Source organism: Schistosoma mansoni (genome assembly GCF_000237925.1).
Source record: "Schistosoma mansoni, WGS project CABG00000000 data, chromosome 1 unplaced supercontig 0210, strain Puerto Rico, whole genome shotgun sequence".
Taxonomy (NCBI): Eukaryota; Metazoa; Platyhelminthes; class Trematoda; order Strigeidida; family Schistosomatidae; genus Schistosoma; species Schistosoma mansoni.
Genome location: NW_017385995.1, coordinates 26,552 through 44,558, shown reverse-complemented (window position 1 = coordinate 44,558; position 18,007 = coordinate 26,552). Strand labels below are relative to the sequence as shown.

Genomic DNA, 18,007 nt, shown 5'->3' with positions numbered 1-18,007 from the left:
CTATTTAAGTAGAGTATACTGGTTTGTTTATGAGAGCCAATAAATAACGTAAATAGCCTTGTAAAATACTTTTGTAGACTGCCTAGCATGCTCATAGTTAGTCAGAAATTTTTTTACCATCATAGGTAGGAATTAATAGTGTAGTAACATATATACATATATATATATATATATATATATATATATATATATATATGATCATACTACTTCGTAAGTGATTTACTGAATAATAGGCGAAGGGGAGCATAGGAATGTTAAAATATGTCATTATTTTTATGCACAGATTTCCCATATCGTTGTTCCACAACTTTTCAGTGGATTTTTTAGAAGTGTTTTCGCATTCAAACGATCCAAAAAGTAACCTGTTCTCTTTCAAATAATTAAGATTTTTTAGCGACGTTTTTTTGATAATACTACTACTATTAGTAGTAATAATAATCGGATTGAACTGTAAGTCTTTAAAGAATAATAGATTTCTTAAGACTATCACACCGCTGATAGTTTGATTGGTTCTCTAGAAAATCATTTTCAAGTTCTACAAAATTTCTCATTTTGACTGAAAAACAGTTTCAAAATCAAAAAGTCTTCTTTAACATAATAGCTAACTCGAACCCATAGTGTAGTTATATCCTTTCCAATTATTGTATAAATGAAGTTTTAAAAGTTTTACTTTCTCTCACCCTGTATATTATTGATCTTCATTTGCAATTCATTATTAGTATGTTGACATTCTGTTGACAATCTTTCTAATTGCTTTAGTTGTATTTCTACTTCAGAACGTTTGGCAGCTGCATCTGCTGTTTCCATTTGTAGTTTTTGTACACGTTCCATCATTTCATGTAATTGAACTTTAGTATCATTTAATAAGTTCTTATTGTTATCCAAACGTTCCTAAATTAAATAGGCAAGTTAATGAACGTACATATTAGTACGGTTTACATTTAAGTAAGTGTAGAGAAAAAGGAAAAAACAGTCTCGATTTTGAGTTGTTCTGCTTCTTTCCAAGCTTCATTTTTCTTGATCAAATATTGTAGTTCATTTAGATGAAATTTATGGAATATCGCTACTGAATACTATCCTGCACGGGTATGAACATTCCTATCAGTATAGAAAGATGTTCTCACACATCTTTGTTTAATATGGTGGTAATCTTTTAAATAATTAAAATATTGTGGTCAATCTATTTCATTAAAAGTCCTCAATGAGTTGCTGATGTATAAAATCACTGGCATTTATAAGTCGAACCAGGTCACCATCTAAAATTATTCTGGTAATCACTGTGTTGTATGAAGTACACTCCAAGAGGGAAACATTCAAACGTTAAGTATTCAACTAGAATTACTCATTTCATTCTAATATGAAAAAGATGAAGATGAATACTTCTTTGTAAAGAATTTGCCGTTGACGAATTGGCGGACGATTCGGAAGTTTCACTTATGAGCTATGTTACATAGATTACTAACCACACAACAAAACGAAAACCTATGCAACTATTCAAAGAGCTAGAAAATCTAACAGCTAAAGTCCTGTTAACTAAAATCTGTTTTCTTTTTGGTCAATCAAGTTTAGTTATCAAAAAGATTTCCAACCTTAAATAACTTAGTGTACCAGTCTTGAGTTGTTATTAAGTTTCGGTACTCATCGAACGAGAATGACAATATACCATTGGATAGGTAATAACATCGATTTACAATCAATAGCAGTATCCTCACTTGTGTATGAGAAACTGAAATTTCAATTTTACCTGAACAAGTCTACCTAGTAATATAACCAAAGACGAGGAATTATATGTTCTAATAGTAGTTAATAGCTACTGAACAAGAAGTGGCCATTGATATCGTGACTGTGAAATAATAGATACTGGCTTTATGTATCCTCTCCAGAATATGAAGATATGCAACAGAGTGATCATAAGCGATTCTAGGTTTCATTTACCAAATACTAACATAAGTTTGGTGGTCTCAATGTATTTAAAATGAAAAGTCTGTCCAAATCGTCTGGATAAGTGCTGATGATTTGAATTTATTTAGTTTAACAGATCATTTTTTTAGTCAATTAAAAGTGTTATAGTTTATCAGTGATGTATAGTTTGTTCAGAACGGAAAGTTACTGTTCCATGTTGAAATCATCAGTCATTACTGTAACCGAACGATTTAAACACTACTCATTCGGTAATCATACATTATTGTGGGTCTTAAACATGATGACACCCATCAGTAAAGTGTCTCTAGAAAACACAGGGAAAAATTCTTCACAATTCTACGAAGTTTCATGGGTTGGAGTAGCGGTCGTAAGTGCTATTGAATTAAATGACAGTTTGTGTGACCGGATGTTTTCAAATGCTAATTATAATATTATGTTTTCATTTATGATTGATATTAGCACACTCAAATAGGCTAAAAACTGTATTGTTGTACCTGTAATAAGCGTTTTTCTTGTTCTGCATTCAGTTCGCGTTTCTGTGATGCTTCCATGTGTTCTTGTGTTCTAGTTAATTCTTGTTGTAAATTTGCATAAGCCAGTTTTTCGCGTGCTAGTTGATCACGCAGCTCAGCTACACACAAAGTTGTTTGATCTAAAGCATTTGTAGCTCTTTCTAATTCAATTTGAAGATTGTATATTTTTATTTCCATTTCGGTACCCTGACGTCCAGTCACATTTAAACGGGATTGTAAATTCTGATGTGAGAAGAGTGGAAAAAATTAGTGTTTCAGCATTTAGATTTAGTGGAAGTGACTGTGAATGACTGGAGATGTTATTTACGTGCACGATCAACAAACATTGACTTTAAGATTAACCACGTATATTTATTATATCGTACTGCTATTCGATCCTGATACTGATTATACACGCTACTAGTAACCTCAAGGTAGTGAATAATTGAGTGGCTGTATTGGCTAACCAAGTGAATTTATGTACTTGACCCATTGGTACATACACATATTTGTCCAAGCCAAGTCCTAACGAGTTGCATAAATGGTTTTGACCAATAGCGCACTTCTTTTAACGTCTCTCACCTAACATTTGGCCTTCGGCTATTATGTACACATAAACACATTATATCTGGATTCGTCCAGAGTATCAATATTCAAGCTTGAGTGTATATGCAGATTAAATCTCTCGTATTAAGATCGAGGTTGGTGTTTGTTTAATCAGATAAAATTAGGTAGTGTGGGTCTCAAACAAGTTAACTAAACAGCTAAAAGGTGATCCAAGTCACCAATCTACCATTTAATATCATTTATATATTCAAAAATGTATTTCTAAATTTTTCTATCAATACACGATTCTATACTTCTATAGGTCTTGTGTATTATTAGTGCACTCGTTTACCATTGTTTCATAGTTAGATTTGTTCCATAATATTTTAATGATGAAAATAACCAGTAAATATCAAGTTTATACAAGTAAACGTTGGTGTAGAATTTCATTATAATATAGACTTTGATTATAAATGTTTATGTTTCGGTGGTAACTTGAATTAAAATTAAAACTAGTTATTTGAAATATTTTTCATAGTTGAAATCAAGATACATGTCCTGGAGTTCTAGTGGGAAGCAGTGACCAGTGGAGTTCAACCACATCTGTTGTGAGATAGCAACTCACTGAAGACAATTGGTGAATGGTTGCTCAAACTTCGTGGATTGGTTGAAGTTAGACATTAACACCATTGGATACCGGCTCAGTGGTCTAGGGGTTAAGTGCTCTGGCGCGAGACTGGTAGGTCCTGGGTTCGAATCTCGCGAGTGCGGGATCGTGGATGCGCACTGCTGAGGAGTCCCATAATAGTACGAAACGGCCGTCCAGTGATTCCAGGTTTTCCATGGTGGTCTAACTTCAATTGACTCATGATTTCAACTATGAAAAATACTGAAATCTCCACAAAACCCCTTCTGATTATTTGAAATATATGGAAAATCAGAAAGCTGGAAATACAGTATCATTGCCTATTTTTTTGTAATAATAAACCCACAAACTGATCTATGTGTCTCAAATACATGTGCATTTAGTGCAGATGAAAAGACTTGAGAAAATTAATTTACAGTGCACTTAGGTTTTTAATATTTAATTTTTAGCACACCATTAGGAATCTAAGTTTCATATCACAGATTGGTTTTTCTTAGACAATCATTGAAGACCAGGACAGTTGCCTCATTTTGGTATCGTACTCTTCAGGAGTGCGTAAACACAACCACTTGAGGGTTCTTTAGGCCCCGTGTCGACAATTTATTTTTTAGATTACTATTTGACATCCAACGGTTTACATTTCAATCAACTTGCCATATCCTCCAATCATCATCCATTGCAATTTGTGGTATTTATTTCACATCTGACGTAATTGAACTAAACTGGTCATGAATTTTCACTAGAACTTCGGGAATTACCTAGCAAAATCGGTTACTGGTAATCAGATGATGATTGTTGTGATCAGGTGTTTAGAAGATTGTTAACTTTGAAATTTCACTTTGCAGGTTGACTTTGGTTAGACCGTATCCTTAAACAGCGCCAGCCAATAGTTAATAACCGTTGGTTAGGGTTATACAGGAGATGGCAGGGTCGCTAAACTGTTATATGAGGACTGCAAGCGAATTTCGTGACAGGAATACAGGAAGTTCTATACTTATAGACTTCAACACATTTTCTGAAGCTTTGTAGTTATTTAAACGATTCGACGATAACTGTTTGTTTTACAGCAAAATCACTGTTCATACATTATTTGAAGTACTCACCTCTTTATCACTTTCTAGTTCGCTTAGTATAGTTTGACACCGTTGAAGTTCACCTTCCAGTTGACGTCGAACGATTTCAGCTTGTGTATAACGTGTTTCTGCTTCCTCTAGTGAATGCAATAATTCTCGTCTATTTTCTTCCAACTTAATTTCTGCGGCTCTAGACTTTTCTAGACGTATCTGGAAATTATAAAAAGATAGCCATATTTTTAAAAACGCATTGGTTGTGATCAATTTTAAGTCAAACAGTTCTAGATTATTAGTTTTTAAGTGTTCTAACTTCTGTTAGATACCTAGTTACTAACTAGATTTCAATTCTACTTAATTTATCGAATATGAAGATGTTAGACGCTGAATAAATGTCATAGATAATACTTTTAAAACGTATTATGGCTTAAATAAGATTGAGAGCATTATAAAAATATTGTACTTGCTGAACGAACAAAGATACTATTCAGATGTTCTAGGTTTTTTGCAAAAAGAATATTGACAGAATTGTTGGTCTGTAGTAGCACAGTTTTATTTGCACTAATAATATTTATCATTATTATTATTTAAACACATAAATATTGGTACAAAGGGGCACCAGATACATATGCGCCACACAAACCTCATTTGATTTTTGTGAGGGCTGTGATACTACCCGGGTACCTAAACCAAAACAGGTGGTGTTCTTAGGGGACCACACCCGGAGCCTTTGACCTAAAGATCTGATCCACAAGGCAGTGGAGCATCGTTAGGAGATGCAGTCCCATAGTAGCCGGCGACCAACGACTGATTCATACGCCATTCGTTCCCTCAGGATACTGAAGTTCATGTGCACCATTGGTTTGGAATCAGGGTTTTCCAACTCCTCTAGGTGGTCTTCCCATGTCCACCAACCCGGTTAAAGCGCCGGACATTCGCTTTTCGTCCTCTCAATTTCGTAAACAACAGTGATGGCACGAGAAGGCAGTGAGTAGGATTTCCTTGGCAGAGGCAATATATGCGTGGCCATGTGAGAGCATTTGGAGAGAGAGAGCGGACTCTCCCCACTCTCGGCCGTACCAGGGCATTTGGGGGCGAATAAAGTAATTCCTTTATACTGATTAAATACATTTTTTGGGAAACAAACGCAACAAAATTCGAATCATATCTACTACTTGTAATATTATACTGATTAACATGAGTAGGTTGGATCTACTCCAAAAGTTAAGAGGAAACTATAAGAAATGTTAACATTGTTTAAATACGTGATGTTTTTTTGTCAAACGATGAGCTAGTTAGGTGTTGTACTTAGAATGATTCATTTTAGAAAGAATTGTCTAGACTATTAGAATTTGACTATATGCAAACTTGTCCAATATGAAGCCTATTAGTTCTATTAAATTCCTTCTTTGTTATTTAAAATAGATTATGGTAGGTAGTAGACATATCATTTTTGTGAAAGATGATCTAACAAAACATTTTGGCAGTAGTTCATTTAATTGTGAAACTCATATTTTAGACTGTAAGTTTATTAAATACTAAATTTGCTTTGAGTATGATTTTAGGAATATTTATGTACACAATAAATACTCCGTTTGACGTTGAATGTTTGAGAACCTCAATTATTTTAAAAATGTTTACACTTGACTGAAGTTCTTCAGTAGGCTATACCTTAAGTTTTTAGGAAATTTATCTTGAAATGTGCAGCATTTCAGCATAAGGCTACGACTGATCATACCAAAGATGGAATTGTATATCAATCATTTACTAATAACTCGTATCATATTCTAAGCTTCAGTCACGAATTCGAGTTTTATTTTTATGTCGTACTATACAATATAAAGCAGGCTGTTACAACATACATTAATTTCAGCTCAGTCATTCAAAATATGCAGAAGAGTTACTGTCTCAACACCACACTTTAGTAATGAAGACTTTATATTATTAGAACACATAATGTCATTTAGTTATATCCTTTGTCAATATATAGGTGAGATTGTATAATGTGTCGACAAAATTAGGTCATAAAAATATTATTTGTCTTGTACAATTACTTAAAACCTTTCTCTCAAAACTGGCAGTATAGAACAATTTTTAAGGATGTTACACAAAGAACAGTGATATTATATTAAGTTATCGAAGCATCATATACCAATTTGTGTATACAAAGAAAACATATTTAATCGCTTTAACACGAGCAAAAATGTACATAGACTATGGATTGTAGTCAATCACAAGTTAGACCGAGCGATAGTGATAAGAAATTGCTGTCAGTATCTTGATCTAGGTAGATTCAAAAGTTATTCAGTGGATTTCAGACAAAATATTTGAAGAATTAGGATCTACTAATCGAGAATGGAGAGTGAACGATTAAAAATCGATTGTAGATACTAAATAGACACTGAAGTAAGCAATATTGATAAAATACTTCAGGAAAGAGTATGAATATTTATAAGTTAACTGTTAGTAAATTTAATAATAGTTATGCTACGGAAATTCATTGATGTAGTCCTCCCGGGGCTCGAACCCAGTACTGTTCACTTCAAACTTCAGTCAGAATGTCAACAAAGGGTTATTCCAATCCATCTCCAAAAGGATTTACATTTACAGAATTGTTTGGAACATAAAGTCACTTGCGTCATCAAGGATAAATTAGAAATTGTTACCGTCATTACAGTTATCTCAAATCAGATAATTTCTTAGACACCTATAAATTTCAGAGAATTTTCTCCTGTCAATAAACAACGATTTTCTGTATGATAATTCCTTTAATTTTCAAGTATAACACTCAGCATAGAAAAACTACCTAGAAAATATCACTCTGTAAAGTAAACCCATTATTTATATTGAAAATACTATTTTTCATTGATTTCGATTGAATAGTGGTAAAATCGTGATAATCCAATAACTATCAGAATGGGGATTTGTGCAGATTGTAATAATTTTAACAGTCGAATTCATGAGTCAATCTAAGCTAAAACTACCCCTGAAAACCTGGAAGCATTGGACGGCCATTTCGTCCTAGTATGGGATTCCTCTACAGTGCGAATCCACGATCATGCACGCGTCCAGTGCTTCCAGGTTTTCATTGGTGGTCTAGCTTAGATCGACATATGAATTCAACTGTAAAAATCGAATAACTATTTATTGTTAAAGTTATATTAACAAATAATTTATATTCTTACCTGTAATTGATTTTTCTCAGTTTCACATGTACTTAATTGTTGTTCTAAACTTTTGATTTGATTATGTAATGTTGTATATTCATATTCACGTTTAGATATTTCATTTTCATGTTCTGTAATTGTATTTTTCATTTTATTTAACTGTTCCATAATTTCTAATTTTCCTACATTCATTTGTTTTAAAAAAAAAATATATTTATTGACGAAGAAGTGAAAGGGAGAGAAAAATGAAGATTAAATTTCCTTAATAACTGGTACAAAATTACCTGTTTTGAGGTAACATTGATTTGTAAACTCTAGTTCTAAATATATAATATTTTTTTACAGTGAATCTGTTACTTTAAATCTGGGTTATAGCTAATATTTTGGTAGTACTGATAAGGATAATTAGTATAAGACTTGAATTTTTTGTTAACTAATAGTTTTGAAAAAGTATGGATGTATTAGAAAGCACTACGTTGGGAACTCTGGCAGCCGGAGGTAATTAGAAGGAAAAGGCCCAAATAACTCGTTGGTGACGTCTCAGACAGGAAAATTGGGTGAAGTACATCAGATCCTTCAAAATTAAAGGTACAGCTTGCCGACGAGTGTCAACAAGCACGAAATTCAGGTTTAGGGTATCCTACCAACTACCTTCAGCCACCAAACACCTCAATATTGTGCTCACGATATCGAGCCACTTGGACTAGTAAGCGCATTTTAACTTGACCGATAGGATTCAATCAGGACTAAAATACTAGACAAATATAATGCCATTCACTATTCAGTTGTCAATTAATTGTTAGAGAGCGTCAAAACAAAACTGTAAGAAATTTCGGGGTTGAAAAAATTAACATGTGCTGATAATGTGTGTGATAAAGTTACATTAGATGTGAATAAACTTACAGTCAGATACTAACTAATATAAAGTTCGAAAGCTTACTTACAATGAAAGGTGTGTTGATAGGATTTGCACGTCAGTGTACTGTACTATAGATTAAGGTATTTAAGTGAAACTAGTCGAAATTATATAAATTCCAATTCCAATTATGACGTGAGTTCTCATTGAGGATGAAGATACTACTTTCTAGTCATTATTATCAAAAAATCTAGACACTTTTTAAATATGAAGCATTAAGTCTGAGTAGGAAAACTGACGAAATGGCATATTTTGCATTTACTCAGAATAGATATGTTAAGTTGTAAAGCAACAAATAATTTAAAACTACTGAATTTCATTGAACATTACCATATATACTACTGAAATTCGTAGTTTTTATTAAGTTAATTGAAATTAAAATGATACATACATAAAAAGAATAAACAAATGTTCTTAAATGCCCCGGATACATAATGTTAGCTAAGTATAAAACTTTTATGATTTTGTACAAACTATCTTTTTTCTTAATAACAACAGTAATGGCTGTTTAGTTCTTTTGTTGTATGAAGATTTGAGTTAAGATAGAGTGGTAATTATTATCATTCGTCCTCATGTTTTGATAAATAATAAACTATTTGATAAGATTGATTATTTATTGACAATTATTTTATTTTATATAGTTGAGATCATGAGTCAATTGAAGCTAGACCACCATGGAAAGCCTGGAATCACTGGACGGCCGTTTCGTCCTATTGTGGGACTCCTTAGAGCGAGACTGGTAGGTCCTGGATTCGGATCACGCAAGGTGGGGGCGTGGATGAACACTTCTGAGGAGTCACACAATAAGATGAAACGGCCGTCCAGTGCTTTCAGGTTTTCCATGGTGGTCCAGCTTCAATTGACTCATGATCTCAACTATATAAAATTACTCAAATCTCCACAAAACACTCTTCTGATAATTATTTTATTCACATGCTACGGATCAACACTTGATCAGTATCAGATTTTTATAAGAAATAATCTATTTAACTGATAACACAAATTAGATTGGATTGGTTAAGATATGAGAAAGCGAATGTAGTTTTCATCTGATTTGAAAATCTATAAAATTATATTTGAATGTTAATTTTTCGTTAAACCTAATTTCAACAATTGACTTTTATGCCAGGAAGAAATGATCTAAGAAAATTAGTTTTTAGTCTACTTTGTAGTGATGGTTACTATGTCAAGCCCACATAGCTTATTCTAGCTTTCGGACAGACCAATCTATTCATTCCTCTTGAATCGTATTTTGACCTTGTTAAATTATTCGCTTATCAACCTTGACTGTTTTTATATAAGCGTGTGTGTGTGTATTTCTTATCTTACTCATCACATAGCTGTAACTTATTTATTGGAGTCAGGCATAAAGAAATAAACTTCTACAACTTACATGAAGTTTATCTGATTAAATCAGTGATTAATTTAGCATATTATTTAAACATACCTTTCTCCATATCATTAACATTTGTTTTCATTTCATTCAATTGTTCTTCACGTTCATTTAATTGTCGACTGTATTCTACAACTTTTTCTTCATTCAATTTTGCTTTTATATCAAAATCATCTCGTTCACGTTCAATTTTTACAAGATGACGTAAAAATCGTCTTAGTGCTAAACGTACAGCACCTGGATCTAAATTGGAACCTGGCAAAGCATGTGTTCTATAACTGTTCATATGATAACGTATAGTATCTAACCATTTATAAGACCAATCAGATAAATGTGTTAAATAATCAGGATGGAATGAGAATCCATTTTCATCACCTGAATAAAATGTACTATCAATTAATCTCTGTTGATTAGCTCTTTCAGTAGATGTTGATCGTAGGGCGAATCCATCGTACCTGTTTACTGTAATGGAAGACACATGACACACGTTTCATTAAGTTTATTTATTTATTTGAACACATAAATATTGGTACAAAGGGGCACCAGTTGTAAATGCGCCACACTTCATTAGGTAGTCAGTACAAATCAAAATATATACAGTTTATTTTTACTTTAGAATGTCCCAATAAATAAAGTTACTTCACCACAAGCAGCGTGTTTCAACCTGTGGACAAATACGAAAATTAAGTTTCTTTCAATTTGAATATATATCAAAAACATTACCTGGAAACAAGGTTATTGTGAGATAATTGAACACAGCAATAAAATTTTCCTCTATCTTGACTTCTATCGACTGTAATCTGATTTCGAAATAGATTCCCTTGTTACATTAATATAAAATAAAATGCTTTTAACAAGTAAGACTTCTCTGTCTATTAAGCGTTTCACCTTTTAATGGTTATGCGATTTTATTGCATCTGTTTACAAACTTTATTTTCATGTAAAATGATATATCTTAATTTATATGATCCATACCTTAAATGGTATCTCAGTTGGATCACACATAATTGGAAGTAAATTGTGATCTGATGTCGATTCAGTTAACTTAGTAGCCACCTGATCTATTGAATTTGGTCAGTATTTAGGACTAGGGTATTTAATATTGATTACCACTCGTTGGAGAATCATAAAGTAAACTCACCCCTTTGGGGGGGGGAATCTGCAGCTGATATATCTTACTATTATTGTATTTGAGTTACGCGAGTATGAATATATGAAGAAATGTGTTTCCCCATGATTAAAAGCTACCTTTGCTGATAAGTGCCAACCAACGCGAAGACTTATTCAAGGACTCATAGTTAATCGTATCAAACTATCTGCAGAATATATTCTTTGACTGGTTAAGGTAACGCTAGTCCACAAACCTTAACTAAAATTATGTCAGAACAGAAAAGACTTCGTCAAAATCTGACTACTCTATCAATAAAACATTTACATATAAAATACTTCACACACATGATACACAAATATGAATTATTTTAAATTTAGCTAATTGTGAATGTAAAGAGATCAAATTTTACTGACTGACAAATTATCTGAGACTTAAAGTATTCTGGCACACTTCTTATCGTCATGTCACAGTGCATAGAATCTATACTTGTTTTGTTGGTTAAATAATTGTGTTGCCTAAAAGGTAGTTTCCAAAAGTTTGTTTAATTATTGGAAATGATTGTAATTTATTTACCAAATAAGACTTATTGAAGTGGTATATGTGCAATACCTAATATTTAAGATTTCAGGGCACTCATAAACTCTTAAGTCCATAATTAAGTTTTGGACTTATGTAAGTAAATTTATTTTCAACGAAGCATACCTTTTGTTGGTGAAGCCGATTTAGCTCGCCTTGAAGATTTTTGTTGGGTACATTCTGGATCGGAATTAGTATAAGCTTCATATCGGCGTCGACCACGAACACGTGGTTTGGGGAATTGTTCACTTCTAAATGTATATGATACATCAGGTTTTATATCTTGTTGACTATTTAATACTTGTTCAGCCATCATTTTTAATTTTTTAGAATCTGAATCATTAAAACCATCGATTTGCTGTTCAAATGAATCTATTCCAGAAGTATTCTTCATATAACCATCATAGTCCCATTGTGAATGAACATCATGTGTTTTGTCCAGTTCATCTATGTGCTCAGCTAAACTAGAGTCGAAATTATCATTCACTTGTTGTCTTTGTTGTTGTTTATTCATATTTTGTAATTGAGTAGTATATTGAGATTGACGAAAACCAATTAAACGTCTTAATATACTATGTATTGCTGATAAACGTGCCTCAGCTTCTTGACGTGTAGTCAATGTTTCATTCAATTCTGATTCCAATCCTTTAATACATGTTTGTGATTCAGCTAATAATGTTCGAAGTTCACTGATAACTATATTTGAATTGTCCAACTGAAATAGTGACGAGTAAAATTAAAAATAACCCGAAATTTACATATAATCGCTTAAGACTTTAAATGCATGCAATGCACATAAACTTGATAGGTTATACTAAGTTAGTAAATTATCAGTTCTTTTTATGTGACGTGAAGTCATGCAATTTTTATGGGCTTCCATCTAAGAAGTTTAGTTCTACCTTTATTTATAAGACCAGTATCCTTAAAGACTTTATTGGATATAACTTAGGACAATTGACACAATGTATGACTATCATCATCTGGGAAATCAATGAGTTTTTAAAGCGTCCGTTTGATGGTGTCACTTTATGATAAAATTTGTCATCAAATATGTAAAAGTCTCCAAGATACCATCTTACTGAATTTTGTATTTATTATTTTATGGAATAGTCAACCGATAAATTAACTGATCAGAGTTTTTATCAATAAATAGAGTAGAATATCAAATGAGCTATAAAAGAGGTTTTTATTTCATTCCCTGAAAAAAAGTCTATGTTATTTACTGTGAGAATTTAATTCAACTATATAAATTTGTAATGCATTTGATTATCCCGTTGTTGATATTTTAACTGCATGTTGATCAACCTTAGTTGGGATGAGTATCCTGTTGGAATCTCCTTGACATAGTCATTATTTCACAAGTTTATATCCAATAGGTAAAAGTCGGCTGGTAGTAGATAAAACGTTGTTGCTTAGAGCTAAAAGTAATAAATTTTAATCCTGGAATGAATAACTTTGTGATGTAAGTACACCTAGCTGACGAATGCCAAATAGAACGGAATGAGCATTCTGGATTACACTGCTAGCCACATTCCATATGTTGGAATTAATAACAAGTTCATAATTGTAATGAGTAAATATATTTAGGTAATTTAAGTTTCGATTGTTCGAAATAAAGTGTCACCAATACGAAAAAGGCAAATCGACATTATTTTATGTTTATACAATAATAATAACTCCGCCTGTGGCTCTAATAGAGTTACTGCCGGTCCCAAGCCCGGGTGAAGGAGGAGGGTTGGGCATAGGGTTAGCCACTCCATCCTGTAGAAAACTAACTCGCTGAAGAAACGCCAACCAGAACTGGTGGGCGGCCTATGCTCCTCCACGAGGGGTAGCAAGCGTCAGTAAAGTAAGTAAGTACATTAATAATACTTTTAACATATGGCTCTTCAAATAAGTGAATGGAAATCGAATAGCTTACAGAATGTGAAGTGAAATATATATTATTATTTTTTACCGTAGTTTCATAAATAGTAACTTAGATAAATATATACATGATGCGAAAAATTCCTTGCCAGTATATGTAGTGTAAACTCTATTGTAACCGATTTGATAATGTATTTAATTACATTTAGAACTGAATGTTTGACAGAAATTTTGCTATCGTGTTATATAGCTTTGAATAATTTAGAATGGCATACACGAAACCACTTAGAATTGATACCTATCAAATAAGATGAAGCATACAGTCCATAAAGATAGCCACCAGCGTATTTGAGCATCAACCTAATTTAAGGTGAGAATAGGTTATTAGATGGACAGTAATGTAAGTTTCTAGTCTTACTGGTGGTGAAATCTTTTGTAGTCACTAAAATGTCACACAATATAGCGTACTATATTTGTTGTTATCTTGTTCTACAATGGTGAACAATGTCGACTAAAATTACAAACAAACACTGTACGTTCCGCAATTCAAAATATAAATATTACTAGTAACTGCTCAAACACCCGAAACCATCCATGGAGATTTCATGTTGATCAACCGTATCTTAATCCTGTTTATTTTAATTTATCTAATTAATATAATACATTGACTATAGAAATATCAAATTTAACCATGACATACTTTCGACTGCAAGCTCTTCCTTGATTCAACTAAACGTTGATAATCTTTTTGCCAATCTTCTGCAGCTTGATTTGCTGTTCTTTCCCTTGAACGAAGTATTTCTTCTAATTCAGACATTTGATGATTTAAATCAGTCAATTCAGATTGCAATGTTGATTTTGCTGATTCAATTTCCAATAGTTTTTGTTTTAGTGAAACTTTCTCACTGTTATATGAAAGAAAAAAAAGGTAATTCCAAAAAGCTTATTGATGCGGTTCACGAGTATATTCTTTATTTGCGTAAGACAGGATCAATTACCAATGTGATTTTATTGCCTATTTTCATTTTCATAAATAGAAACTGGCATAAATATTATTTTTTGAGTGACTTATCTACCAAGTAAATTTTAATATACTCAGCTGTAAATCATACTTTTATTTTATAAAGGGTAGTGATAGTGTAGTGAACGAGAACTCAGGTACGGTAACCAATTTATTTATGCACAATCAAACACTAGCTTTTCAAAATAAGAAAGTCATACATTTAATACATCATTTGAAAATATCTTCCTTCAGTTATCCTTTGCATACTTCATCATTCTTCTAATCCTGTTATTCCGATTGCCCTTCGTTTTCCTTTGTCTTCTCTTTATTTCACTCTTCCGCTGGTAAGCATTCTATTTCCGATTCCTGCTACATACTACTTATGTCTATTCATATACGTAGTGCACACCACAATACTATTTGGTTGCCCGAACCGAATTAGATTTAGTATGATTGGAACTTGTGACTTACAAATGGAAGTAAAATCTTTTAAACGCTAAACTACAGAACCTGATGATGTTAGATTTATTAGTTCATTTACTAAAATTCTAATTTAGACCACTGAAATATGTCATTAAAGTAAGAGCAGCATATTTACAACTAAAGAACATCTGGAACTCAAAACAATTGTCAACCAACACGAGGATCAGAATTTTCAATACAAATGTAAAGACACTTCTACTGTATGGGGCGGAAACCTGGAGAACTGCGAAAGCCATCATCCAGAAGTTACAGATGTTTACTAACAGTTGTCTGCACAAGATAATTCGGATCCGTTGACCAGACACCATCAGCAACAACCTATTTTGGGAGAGAACATACCAGATTTTAGCTGAGAAAGAAATCAGAAGGAAGCACCGGAAGTGGATAGGACACACATTGATGAAAGCACCCAACTGCATCACAAGGCAAGTCCTCACATGGAACTCTGAAGGCCAAAGGAAAAGAGGGAGACCAAAGAACACATTACGCCGAGAAATGGAGACAGACATGAGAAGAATGAACAACAATTGGATAGAACTAGAAAGAAAGGCTCAGGACAGAGTGAACTGGAGAATGCTGGTCGGCAGCCTGTGCTCCAATGGGGGTAACAGGCGTAAGTAAGTAGGTAATTAATTAAGATGTTATTTTATACTAATTTATTTACAGAATATTCAAAGTTGAACAACAGTGACGAGTTCTGGAATAATATGAATAAACCCACTGGTATTTATAAACCTCGTGAGTTTATTGTGTTTTATGTCATATTATTCAGAAAAGTGCAAACTGTCACGTGAAGAAGCGAATAAAAATAATTATTGGGTGCATTTTACCAAGATGTATCTATAAATATCGTACTTTAATAGTAACCGATATGTGTTTTACTATGTTTTACATAATAGAGGTTTCACGGAAATTTCCTTTGCTAATGTAATTCAGATAGCTAGATGAAGTGCTCTTAACAAACTAGACTGAATATTAACTTTGTTTTCGATCTCTGAGTTATACAGATTTGCGGTCACATGGAACTACGTGACGAGACATAGTATACAGTTGTGTGTATAATAACAATTATTCGATAATTAAGCAAATATAAGTAGAAACAGGAAATGAAAATCAGCTTAACCACTATTAATCTCTCTTTTCGCAATTCATTCAGGTATGCGTGTAGAAGAGCCTCTAAGGTCTCGTACAACTCTTAGTCAACATCAGATTTTACAGGATATCAATTTAGAGATTTAGGTCTTGTGTTCTGATAGTATATCCATAGTACATGAAGATGCTTTTAAATTGTTCAGGTAATATTTGTATGCGAAGAAAATGATCTTTCGACCAGAAGCTTAATTTGATCTCCACTAATTTCATCTAGGCTTAAAAATTTAGTGTTTATTTATTGTATTAGTCGCTGGTGATGGTAAATTAAATAACAAATATTTGTTAATAACAGAGATAACCGATAATGGAAATCCGTTTAATAAAAAAATAGGCACTATGACTTCCTCTGTGTGTAGTTGGAGAAGTCGCCTTGGTGTACCCCCAATGTGTTTTTAAGTATATTGCTTACTCATCTAGTGTTAAATATTTGAAGTATACTTTCTTAGTTTGTTAAAACAAGAAGAAAACCTTTGATTTTATGGAATTAAGTTTGTTAGTTTATCTCATTGTGCACCATATTGCTCTAAATTGAATAATGATGAATGAATCAGTCACGTTTATGCTTAAAAACAAAACAACAAACCGTTTTAAACTTTCTTCTTGATTCACGCTTTCTCTTAATCGAGATTTCAACTCTTCGATTTCTTCAGTTAATTTCACATTTTCGGATTCCACTCTCTGTAATTTACCGCGTAATTCCACAATTTCACGTTTGCTTTCATTCGCTAAATTTGTAGCCTCTTTTAAACCGACTTGTAGGTCAGTTACACGTTTCTCTGAACTTGTTCGATCCATTTCAGTACCTTGTAGTTTAGCTTTTAGTGAATTAGTCATACGAACTAAATCGACACGTTCTAATTCTACACATTTCAATTGTTTTCTTAATTCTTCATTAGAACGATTAATAGCATTTCTTTCACGTTCTAATTCACCAAGTTTTTGACTTAGTTCATTACATTCTCTTCTTGAAGAATCATTTGTTTCTTCCACTAATAAAAACAGAAGAAAATATTAGACAGTATATTGATTAACAGAAGTGAAATCGGTATTTTGAATTACTACTGTAAAAATGTTTTGCAAAGTGATAAGTCTCTTATGTTTACAGTTAATGTCTATAAAACAAAACAGTCCTGGATTCCACTGCTAGTCCCTATCCATCTTTGCTTACAATCTTAATGATTGTTTAACTTATTCAACTAAAATGTAATTCATTTCACTTTGTTTGTAAAAGTATTGTCAATAAAAGTACAGATAATCGAAGTCAGGTAACATAAGGGAAATTTACAAATTCCTTTTTTAAACTCAGTCAGTTTAGAGAAAGAAACATCAAGCAATATTCGATAGATAATACTTTCTATATTAAAATACCTTCTATCTGTTTAACTGACCTCTTACTCCCAACCAACCTATTTCTGTTTCCATGCTCTTTCTGATTACATTTCATCTAAACTTCAAACATTTTATCTTATTATGTTATGCAACCTATTTTTCACTGTTATTAATCTTTATATATTCCTTTAATGAATATACAAGCTCTTAACACTCACATTTTCAGTTACTTGATAAAAATAACATTTTTGTTCTCTTGTTTATTTTACCCCTTATCTGCTACCATAATTAGAAAACCAGTATTATCATTAACA

General features: G+C 32.5%; 1 protein-coding gene across 1 annotated transcript in view; it reads right to left on the bottom strand.

Moving 5' to 3' along the window:
- Smp_168870 (hypothetical protein) overlaps positions 1-18,007 on the bottom strand; it is a gene marked incomplete at both ends in the record, with an annotated part of 54,979 nt that overhangs the window by 12,714 nt on the left and 24,258 nt on the right. Inside the window, 8 exons of the mRNA XM_018792851.1 lie at positions 681-891; positions 2,418-2,678; positions 4,731-4,900; positions 7,915-8,046; positions 10,228-10,635; positions 11,987-12,575; positions 14,427-14,631; positions 16,948-17,353. Of these exons, the coding sequence (XP_018644367.1) occupies positions 681-891; positions 2,418-2,678; positions 4,731-4,900; positions 7,915-8,046; positions 10,228-10,635; positions 11,987-12,575; positions 14,427-14,631; positions 16,948-17,353 (2,382 nt within the window). The remainder of the gene's footprint in view (positions 1-680; positions 892-2,417; positions 2,679-4,730; positions 4,901-7,914; positions 8,047-10,227; positions 10,636-11,986; positions 12,576-14,426; positions 14,632-16,947; positions 17,354-18,007) is intronic.